The following is a 12702-nucleotide window of genomic DNA, read 5'->3' as shown; positions in this document are numbered from 1 at the left end:
ATTTGTGTGAATAAAATCGTTTTTCTTTGGAATAGAAAAAAAGTCTATCTTTATTTCTTCTTTTGCTGGAGTCTCAAATTTAGGTTAAATCAGCGTTTCTCAAAGGGGAGGCCTATGGGACGGTCGGACAAGTTGTTTTGAGAAAATTTGGTTTAAATGTTTGACAACTCAGCACCGTTATTTGGAGGGGGGCGTTTTGCCCGTATATCATATGTGTGATATATGTGCGGTATGTGTAATGTATGTGATACGGGAGATGTATAGTGACGTGAATAATGAATATTTTGCGTGATATGTGTGTGATATCTATCTGAAATGTCAGTGGTGTGGTATATAAAATATTTTATATGTGTGTGGTAAATATGTGTTTTGCGTGAAATACATCATGGGGATGTGAGTTATTTGTGAACTTTATGCGTTTTCATGTGTATGTGGTACTTCATTACTGGGGTCGATGTTATCGATTAATTTGTTCCAGAAGAACTTCAAGCCTTGTGCCTATAGCAAAAAGTAAAAAAAAACATATTTACAATGTGTAATGTGCGATATATGTGTTATTTGAGAAATGTATGGGATTTGTGTAGTTATAATGATCAATGTGGTGCGCGTGATATGCGGTATGTATAATGTGTCATAGTAATGTTTGTTGTGTAATGTGCATGATGTTTACCGTACAAATTATGTGATTTGTGTGATATGTAATATGGTATAGTGTAGGATGTGTTTCATGTGATAAGCGTGTAATGTGTGTTATACCGTTAACCTGTTTGTATGACTGGTTGTGAAATGAGATTATACATTGGCATAGTCAATAGATCGCTTACAATGAATACGACGACCGATAAGGTGAGGAACTATTATGAAAATGGGGACGACTGATAACAGCAAGGTGAGGAACTATTATAAAAATGACTGCAACGAAGATAATGAAGGTAAGTTTTAGATAAGCTGAAAAGAACGAATAGCATGGTACCGTAGGCTGCAGGTAGGACTCCAGGAGCTCCAACAAAACCTGTGATAAAGAGAAAATAATAATAATAATAATAATAATAATAATAATAATAATAATAATAATAATAATAATAATAATAGTAACGATTTCTTTTATTTGCCATTAGGGAAAATGATGAGGGGAACAAAACAAAGACGGATATCAAGTTAGGGAATTTACATATAATGAAACGAGAGGGGAAAATATATATAAATGTATAGAAAATATACTCAGTATCCAATAAGACATAGAAGGGAGGCATACATGGGATACTATAATAAAAATAGAATTAAAAAAGTAATAATAAAAATAATAATGATCAGCATCATCATCATCATCATGCCTTAGAATCAGTGGAACAATATCATTAGAAGTTATCATCATCATCATCAACGTCATCGTCGTCGTCGGCGTCATCATCATCATCATCGTTATTATTATAAAATCGCGAGTCTGTTTACTTTTCTTGTTTGTATTCTATTCCAGGAAGAAAATTCTTTAAAACAGAGAAGCATGTCAAAATAAGTCGAAACGAAATATATTTATTCTCTTCAAGCAGAATGATTTGCTAGATAACAAAATTACACAGATGAATAAAGATTGTTCGAAAGTCAACCCACATCCACCCTAGATACAACACAAGCCTTTCTTTTTAGGAGGCTGGACACTAAAATCAGAAATATGTCGAGGTTTATTGAGGTGTATGTCGCATTCTGTTGAAATATAGCCCCTCATAAAAATTCCTGCTATTTAATCGAGGGCAAGTCTCCGAGTAAAAACAAGGGACAGTTTAAAACTAAAGGGAAATAATTGGAGTTATGGAATGTTTCTGACATTCGGTCATCCGTTTAATGAAATTGGGGGAATGATATACGGTGGGGGAAGGTTAAGAAAAACGAAAGCGATTATAATCCCTTCGGCTGGTAAGGAGCGTTTTTCATTTCAAAATCTATTTTTACCATATATTACCACGACGACGACGAAGATGAACTCTTCCCCCATCATCATCCTCATCATCATCACTATCATCACCATCACCACCACCACTTGGAACTTGGTCGCCTTGAGCGGAGTTAATGCATTTTGCAAGCATTGGAACAAGATCATCTTAGATTCGAAGAAATCACGATCGACTTTCAATGAAAGCCATGACTCGTAGATTTTTACCGTTTCTTTCTGAAACTAGTCTGAAAAGCCGTGTTAAATATCATGGACGCTAACTTCTGTCATTTGATTAAGTTTTAAACACCATTTTTACACATATTTTGAGCCTAAAAAATATCCTGATGGTGAAACAGAAAGCCATCTAAGCCTCATTCAAGAAAACAAAAATTTGAATTAAGAATTAAAAAGTTAGTGATATATTGTCCAATATATCCAATACTTGGAAATCATGAAGATTCTTTACAACTATAAAAACCAAGTTGCAGGTGATGAAACTAGATGTATACATAAAATCACACATGTTTACATTCCGGCATGCAGTTCACGCTCCACTGTTGGCTCAATGTCCAACGCAGGGGAACGTTCCGAGTGTGGCATAGTATAAATAATAGCTTAAATGCACTGGGGTTCACTACACCTGTTTCACACGTGTTTTTTTTATTGATGAACAAATCAATTACATCATGTAAAAGAAACCGTTTCTTTTTACATGATGTAATTTAACATTCAAGATCTTTCACACAAGTAGTACAGGATGTATATTGATTCTCTTATCTCGGTGCTGGTTGATATATGTATATATATGTATATATATGTATATATATGTATATATATATATATATATATATATATATATATATATATATATATATATATATATATATATATATATATATATATATATATATATAAAATATTACATTTGTACACATATGTTTGTTTGTGAAAGTGTAAATGTGTGTACGTTTTTGTATGTTTGCCTTTTGCGTTGCTGAATTGGAACCTCAGATCAAACGCTATTGTCACTTGCGCATATATAATACACTTCAAATATAGAGCTTTAACAAATTGCACAAACATAGAGACACTCTCCCACGCACACAAGAATTCACGAACTCATTCACAAATCGCGTCAGAATTTCTCATTTTTTTTCCTCTTCAAAAATGTTATAAAATATGTCATACCTCTTGTTACTATAAGCTGTGTAATTTATAAAATATTTTATAAGTTTAATTTTAATTTTACTATTCATGCAGCTGACATTTCTGCTTTAAACAATCTACCAATATGCCATTCCTGCAATAATAATAATATTAATAATAATAATAATAATAATAATAATAATAATAATAATAATAATAATAATAATGATGATGATGATGATGATGATGATGATAATAATAATAATAATAATAATAATAAGCATCACAACAAATCACAGCACATACCCAAGGCACACAGAGCTGCGCTCGGTAGTGAAGTGAAAGCACGCTATAAAAATAAAGCTACTGAATAATAATAATAATAATAATAATAATGATGATGATGATGATGATGATGATGATGATGATGATGATAATAATAATAATAATAATAATAATAATAATGATGATGATGATGATGATGATGATGATATAATAATAATAATAATAATAATAATAAGCATCACAACAAATCACAGCACATACCCAAGGCACACAGAGCTGCGCTCGGTAGTGAAGTGAAAGCACGCTATAAAAATAAAGCTACTGAATAATAATAATAATAATAATAATAATGATGATGATGATGATGATGATGATGATGATGATGATGATAATAATAATAATAATAATAATAATAATAATAATAAATGCTCTCATGGCTTCTGATCTTAACTGAATGGAAGTGTTATCATGTGCACTATTTTATCTTGGTATAAAAGATGGGCTACAGGAAAGATTCTGCTCAATATTACGGATTTGCTAGTCAGTTGCTTGACCTTCACCAGTTGAGCACTCCCTTAGTGACTCACGATATGTGCATCTTTGAAGCAGAAGTAGTGGGGGGGGGTATCATAGCCATGTGTTGAGAGGGTTTTCTTTGGGGATTGGATAATTCACCTTAGGACACATAAGCGTTTCGTTCAACATCCTTAAACAACCCTTATTCATGGACCTTTTGAGTGGGATGGGCTACTCGAGGTGAAGAAAATTCTAACTGGGCCCCACCAGCAAGGTCATGTGCTGTTTATCTTGATATAAGATCACCATGACACGGATATATGCTTGTGATGCCTGTGCCTGGTGTACTCTTATCAGATGGGTATACTGGGCTTAGTATATTTTACCCCAGAGTCACTTTGTTGGTATGCATTGCTCTCTCACTCAATATTATTATTAATAATAATGATAATAACAACAACAACAACAATCAAGACGTGATACCAAGAGTAAGTGTGTACCTTCGAATTATCAGCACTCAGCTACCAACATGGCTAAAAATGATTGGTGCAAGTGTGAAGGTGGAGCATCTACAGAAATCAGCATTGCTTGGAACTGCAAAAATTCTTCGCAGAGTTCTTGAATCATGACTAGTATTCAAGTGTCACCTTAGTCTGCTGGCTGTGGACAGATGACACTTTCCATCATACCCAGCAAAATATAGTGAGTTTTTAACAAATAGTAATACAGTAACCATCAGAGCATCACAGCAAACCGCAGCACATACCCAAGGCATACAGAGCTGCGCTCGGTAGTGAAGTGAAAGCACGCTATAAAAATAAAGCAACTGAATATTACTACTACTACTACTACTACTACTACTACTACTACTACTACTACTACTAATAATAATAATAATAACAATCTTGTATATAATAGGTACAAGGCCTGAAATTTGGAGGAGGCATATAGTCGATTACATCGACCTCAGGACTCAACTGGTATATATTTTTTTTGACGCCGAAGAATGAAAGGCAAAGTTAATCTCGGTGGAATTTGAACTCAGAACGTGCAGGCAGATGCAATGCCGCTAAGCATTTTGCCCAGCCTGCTAACAATTCCGCCAGCTCACCGTCTTATTCCTATTTATTATTATTATTATTATTATCATTATTATTATTATTATTATTATTATTATTATTATTATTATTATTATTAATATTATCATTATTATTATCATTATTATTATTATTATCATTATTATTATTATTATTATTATTATTATTATTATTATTATTATTATTATTATTATTATTATCATTATTATTATCATTATTATTATTATTATCATTATTATTATTATTATTATTATTATTATTATCATTATTATTATTATTATCATTATTATTATATTATCATTATTATTATATTATTATTATTATTATTATTATTATTATTATTATCATTATTATTATTATTATTATTATTATTATCATTATTATTATTATTATTATTATTATTATTATTATTATTATTATTATTATCATTATTATTATTATTATCATTATTATTATTATTATTATTATTATTATCATTATTATGATTATTATCATTATTATTATTATTATCATTATTATTTATTATTATTATCATTATTATTATCATTATTATTATTATTATCATTATTATTATTATTATTATTATTATTATCATTATCATTATTATTATCATTATTATTATTATTATCATTATTATTATTATTATTATTATTATTATTATTAACATTATTATTATTATTATCATTATTTATTATTATTATCATTATTATTATTATTATTATTATTATATTATTATCATTATTATTATCATTATTATTATTATTATCATTATATTATTATTATTATTATTATTATTATTATTATTATTATTATTATTATATTATTATTTATTTATTTATTTATTTATTTATTTATTTATTTATTTATTTTCTCAAGTGATTTTAAAAAATTTCAATATATATTTTAATCTATTTTTTTCAGAAATCTTTCGAAGTCATTTTTCAAACATTTTTCGTTTTCGTTTCCATATTTTACTGTTCTAGAAATTTCGTTCTTCATTTTAAAGTTAGAAAAGAATATATTGAACAATATATAAAACGAAATAATACGAGAAAGGACGTTATACTTTCGTAAACTTGGACAAAGCCGCTGGGAAGGCGGTGTTTCGACTAGCAACACAAAATGTCTTCAAAATAACCATATATTCGTATATTTTGCTTAGAAGGAACAATCGAGTACAACATCGTCACCAGTAGTTGACTGGTAAATATATTAATGAAATTGTATGAAGTGCAAAATCTACTTCAGCGTCATTTTAAGTTGGAGCATAAAGGGACGTAAATAGATTATGGTGCAATTGTGGTTTCTTTGTTCTGCTGATAACAGCTAATATACCACTATACTGTTAATAACATTAGCTTCTTGTGTATTTTTGGTTGTTGAGAAGGAAGCAAATAACAAACGGAAGAGAAACAAAGATAGAGAGAGTGGGAGAAAGAGAGGGGGAAAGAATTTGTGGAAAGATTATATGTGCGTGTGTCTGTGTATTTGTACATGAGAGTTGGATCTATCTATCTATCTATCTATCTATCAATCAATCTATCTATCTATCTATCTATCTATCTATTTATCTATCTATCTATCTATCTATCTATCTGTCTATCTATCTGTCTGTCTGTCTGTCTGTCTGTCTGTCTGTCTGTCTATCTATCTATTGTCTGTCTATCTATCTGCCTGTCTGTTTGTCTGTCTGTCTGTCTGTCTGTCTGTCTCTCTCTCTCTCTCTCTCTCTCTCTCTACATCTGTGTGTGTGTGTGTGTGTGTGTGTGTGTGTGTAGGAAACATGAAATGATTAGGGTAGGGTGGGAATATTACTAGAAAAATTTGGAATATTTCGATGTGAACGGCAACAGAAAACGTATGTATGAGTATGTGTATGTGTGCATGTATGTATGTATGTATGTATGTATGTATGTATGTATGTATGAATTAAAGGGAGAGGATTGGGAAGGACTGAGAATGCAAGGATGTATAGAACAAAGTGGAAGTTGTTGGAAAGGTGACGCAGAGACACAGTGACACAGAAACAGATTGACATTCAAAGACCAATTTCTATAAATGTATGTATAGAGTCATATAATATATATGAATAATTTTGCACACGCACGCACACACACACAAACACAACACACACACGCATACATGTAGTCGTATAATCAACAACAAAAAGAAGTTGGGTGCATCTGTACCCACTTCAACCCTACTGCAGCTATGCCATTTTTTTTCACTAAGGATTAAAACACATCCTGCTTCCTTATCCGATTCACGAATCACTGCTCGATGTTCTTCCTGATTCCAACGATAATCAGGTTGCTCATAGTAGATCTGTGATTAAAACCTCATGACCTCCACCTCTACACTAAGCACCGTACATTACCATCATCACGCCTCATCCGATTCCCTAAGTTCTTCATATTTTAGACACTTCCTTTTCCGCGTCCTCTAAATACTGTATTTCGAAGGCACCAACAACTCAGCAAACGGTCAACTTTTCGTCTAAATATATATTCCCCACCTCAGAAATGAAGTATAACACGCCTAGGAATGAAATGCAAAACACTGCTATCACATATTGCTTTCAATATAAGTATGAATATTGAGTAATGATGAATACTTAGTCATATATTAATTGCTGTAGCTCTTCTTCATTGACTAACAATGCTTATCCAACAAAGATACAGTACAATATAGTATTTAAAAGAGCATACTGATACCCTCAATACATTCCTGTTGTACGTATAAATATCATATATAAGATCTCGCAAAATGTTGCGTCCCAGTCATAAGCGCAATGCATACGATAGCTGATAAAAACTTCCCAGTTATACCATGTAAGATGGCATATCCTATTTGAAAGCCAATATCAACTCATGATGAACATAAAATGTCTGTCTGGTTAAGAATTTTGCTTTACAACCAAGTAGTTTCGGGTTCAGTCCCACAGTGTAACTCTAACCCTGCGAATTCTTTGTGAGTGAATTTGGGAGTCGGAAACTGCGAAGAAGTCATATATATATATATATATATATATATATATATATATATATATATATATATATATATATATAGGAGAGTTTACGAAAAAAACAAAAGTCAAAGACAGGTGGTGTACAAAACAAACAGATGTATTAGTATAACGCTCAGGAATAGAAAAAGTCTTTTACGTTTCGAGCCTACGCTCTTCTACAGAAAGGGACACAGAAAATAAACAAGGATATATATATATATATATATATATATATATATATTATATATATATATATATAAACACAAGGATATATATATATATATTAATAATAATAATAATAATAATAATAATAATAATAATAATAATAATAATAATAATAATAATAATAATAATAATAATAATAATAATAAAATGGCAACAAAAGAATGAGACCTCGATATTAGGTAAATAGAGGAATTATATATGTATAGTATAGGACAATAATGTAAGTTGTCATTATAGGACTCACAGTTTCAAATACCGGTATCTGAGTCCTATTATGACAACTTACTGATTGTTCTATACTATATATATATACATATATATATATACTTACATACATATATACATACATGCATACATACATACATATATACATACATACATACATATGTATAGGTACGTATGTGTGTGTGTGTGTGTGTGTGTGTTCGTTCTTCCACGCAACCGCTTGACAACCAGTATCGGTATTTTAACTCTCTGTAACTTTCAGTGGCTTTTTAGCGGAGCTGTCAATCGCAAACTTATGGTTCCTTGTATCATGATTTCGCTAACTGTTTGAGGGGCTTGTGTAGCCGCTAGCTGACACAAACAGCCTCTCGACCGTCACTCCTTGATCCGGCAGAATATCGGGGATGTGACAAGTAGTAGGAACGAGGGTTGCGCCAGCAGTTGGCTGGTGTCCAATTTTAGTTGAGCAAAATAGATCAACGTGAAATGATATCCCTTGCTCAAGGACGCAGTGCGTCGCCTGTGCATGAATCGGATCCATGGCTTTGTGATAGTGAGCCGAACGCTCTAATCACTAAGCTAATGAAAATATTTCTTACGAAGAAATATATATACATAAATACAACTTTCGTTTGAAGCTGATAGCCATGGCAAAGCTTCTTCAAAAATATCATCTTTCGAAATATTGAGAAAGCACAATAAAATGAAATTATGCAGATGCACGTTCGTATGTACACACATTCCTTCTTTCTTTTTCTTTCTTTCTTTCTTTCTTTCTCAAGCGTCCAAACACACATTATGCTAACTGTATTTATAACACCTAGTGAAATAGAAAAATGCTTGGAAATGTCACTTGTCTGCAAGAGAAAATCCAGCTTATCTTACTCTCCCTTCACGTTAAGTCATCAAGTAATTACTCTTAATTCTCTCTTTCAGAGTTGCTATCAACTACTGCTCGGTTTTTGTTTACTGCCTTTGTAATTTATATATTAAAAAAAAGAAGAAAAAGCTGGCACTCCGTTGGCTACGGTGACGAAGGTTCCAATTGATCCGATGGATCTTTTCAGTTTGGCAGCCATTTCTCAATCCCTTCAATTCTTACTCGAATTAGTTTCATATTCGGTGTAATAATATGGTTTTATATTCTAATCACTGATTTGAAATTCATTTCCACAATAAATCCATAAAGAGTTATAAGCTTTTAAAGTTTGAAAATTTTGGGTAATTTTAGCCAACCGTAAGCCACAGACACATTCACGTTTGTTTTCATAGTAACAAGCCAAATATGAGAACTCTTTTGTCTGTGATAAATATATTCTACGCGAAGGCATGTGCGTCCATCCTGTTTTCTGCTGCTAAAATGTGCTAAAAATAACAGCCAAATATGCCTTAAATCACACATCCCCCAATTATTGTCGTTACTTTTGCATAATTGTATGAATTCCTAAGTGTAGAATACAAATTCGCAAAAATGTTCTGAAATTCAAAAAAATAAGAAAAAGTTATGAGGGGTTATATGTTGTACGTAAAGTAGAGGTTTATTTATTTACAGTTTCATAGTAAAACATGTGTTGTATAGTGAAACTGTACACTCCTCCCAGTAAAAAGTGGTAGTAACCAGCCATTATAAATAGGCCAGTAGCCGGTCGACAGACAGAAGGTCGGGAAAGTTGAGAGTACGTGTAGACTGTGTTGGTAGTCGTGTCTGTGCTGATATAGTAATTATACTGTGATACTGAGTGGACTTTATAACGAGTCAACCTTTTGTTGATAATAACACTGTACGATTGGGGTTCATACAGTGCCAGATAGAAACATTCTATCGACGACTCCGGAATATAATATCTGTCAGAGTGACAACCGTCGTCAAAAGACAGATAAAACAGTGGCAAAAGACCGTTTTACAACAGTGACGAAGAATAAACACGGAGTGAAAAAAAATAAAACATTCACACAGAGTTTAAACTAATTCACGTGGGGAATTATATAATTCGACAAAAAATCTTGCTGTGCAAACTTACGAAAATTGTAAAATATGGAAGACAACAACAACAACTCAAGGAACAACGGGAACAACAACAAGGATTGCAACAGCAAATGCTGCAACCAATGAAGCTGATAACTAAACCGGAGAATACAATTTCACCTGACCATGTAGCAATTTCCATAAGGGAATTCATATATGACCTCAAAAAAAGAAGTAACCTTCGAGGCTTGCTTTCGAATATTGCAACAAACTTTTGAAAAAGCACGACAGGATTGGAGGTACGAAATGAAAACGCGTCTAGTTCTAAGAAAGCTTGAGAAGCATAGTAACTTCATATTGACAAAATAAGTGTCTGACATAATTTTCACCGACACAGTTGACATTTTGTGTAAAATATTTAGCGAAAAGAGCTGACTGTTTAATACTAGATGGAAAAGTTTAAACATAGAAAAGAGCGAAGAGGAAGACTTCACTACTTACTCAGGCAGAGTCAACAAAGAATGCAAGAGATTTAGGCTAGATATGCTTACTCCAGATTTTTGCACAAGGATAAACAGATGGATGGGATGGAGAAATCCGAAATGGAAATTCTATCAAAACTGGAAATGAACCAGGATTTGATATTGCAGAAACTGTTGGAAGAGTGTGATAGGATATTAAAATTAAGGCATAACACGGAAGGAATTCAACGGAAAGAATGTTTCCACATAAGGCCAGTGCAAGTAAGTCGGAAGACAAAAAAATGTTGCAGGAAAAATAGAAAAAATATCGGGATGCAGACTCATGCATTGCATGTGGTGGGATGCACCTGAAAAAAGATTGTCCGCATAAAAAAGCAAAGCGTTTTGGCTGAGGATTTACAGGACATATAAAATCACACTGCAAACCTAAAATGAGCAAACAAGAAAAAATAAATAATTTGTCAGCAGGAAAAGTTGTGACTACAACAAACAAAAAATTCATGAATGTGAAAATTGAAAACATTAGTGTCAGAAAACAATTAGACACAGGAAGTGGTATCACAATCATAAATGAGAAAACATGGGAACAAATGGGTAAACCAAAATTATGTAGTTCAAGCAAAATATCGTACGGTGCTACGGGAAGAAAATTATGTTTCTCTGGCGAACACGTTTGTAATATAATGTTCAAATGTCGAACCAAAAAAGTGAATGTTTATGTGTTGAAAAAAATTTATGTATTTATTTGGCATCGAATGTATGGAGAAATTTGATTTATGGGATACACCCATAAACGCTTTGTGCGATGGCGTAAACGGAGCAGCCAAACGATCGAACGAGGTCGATGAACAGAAACAAAGAAAAAGCCATGTGGAACATTGTGTGTGAACTACCAGTAATTTTGGAAGAAATAAAAAGAAATGCGAAAAATGACAAATTTATTAATGAAACAAAAAGGAAACTGCTCGACAAAAGGAAATAAAGGTCTGATGCAAAGAACCGTCAAGAACGTGTACTCTATATGTGATGGTGTATTAATGTACGCTCAAAAATGCGAAACTTGGCCAGAAGTGAAAATACCATGGTTCCAATTGCATATCGATTTTGCAGACCCAGTAAATGGATATTATTACTTAATAGTAGGGGACAGCTACACAAAATTGCCCGAGGTTGCGAGGTGTAAACGATCAACCTCATGTACAGTAATAAACTTTTTACACGAGCTGTTCGCAAGATTTGGCGTACCGGATATAATTGTCTTTGATAACGGAACACAGTTTGTATCATGGGAGTTTAAAGGATTCTGCGAGATGTTCACATTAGAACATAAAACTATAGCAACCGTATCACCCTAGATCAAACGTAAGGGCTGAATGGTTCGTGGGCACTTTTGAGAGAGTTTATGAACGAAATATATATATATATATATATATATATATATATATATATATATATATATGCATGTATATGCATGTATATGTATGCATATAAGTATGCATGCATGTATTTATACATATATGTATGTGTGTGTGTGTATGCATGTATATATGCATGTATGTATGTAAATATGCATGCATGCGCGCGCGCGCGCGCGTGTGTGTGTGTTTGTGTGTGTGTGTGTAAACTACAAGAATGGAGTATGTCTTAATTACATTAATTTACAATTGTTTCATCTGAATTCGATCTCTTGAATATATTACATTATGCAATAATATATACAATCATAAAACAATCAATCACCGAATGTCTATCCGACAGTTTGACCCCGTGTGTGAGCTTAATAGGGTAAACTCCATGGGTAACACCCAAATGGAATTACT

General features: G+C 32.2%; 1 protein-coding gene across 1 annotated transcript; it reads left to right on the top strand.

Annotated features, from left to right (window-relative positions):
- Nucleotides 1-11811: 11811 nt before the first annotated feature.
- LOC115216274 (uncharacterized protein K02A2.6-like) lies at nucleotides 11812-12237 on the top strand. The gene has a single exon (XM_029785474.1). It carries the CDS (start codon nucleotides 11812-11814, stop codon nucleotides 12235-12237), a length of 426 nt encoding a protein of 141 aa, XP_029641334.1.
- Nucleotides 12238-12702: the final 465 nt, after the last annotated feature.

This window comes from Octopus sinensis, linkage group LG10 (genome assembly GCF_006345805.1).
Source record: "Octopus sinensis linkage group LG10, ASM634580v1, whole genome shotgun sequence".
Classification (NCBI taxonomy): domain Eukaryota; kingdom Metazoa; phylum Mollusca; class Cephalopoda; order Octopoda; family Octopodidae; genus Octopus; species Octopus sinensis.
This window is presented reverse-complemented; position numbering and strand designations above follow the sequence as displayed.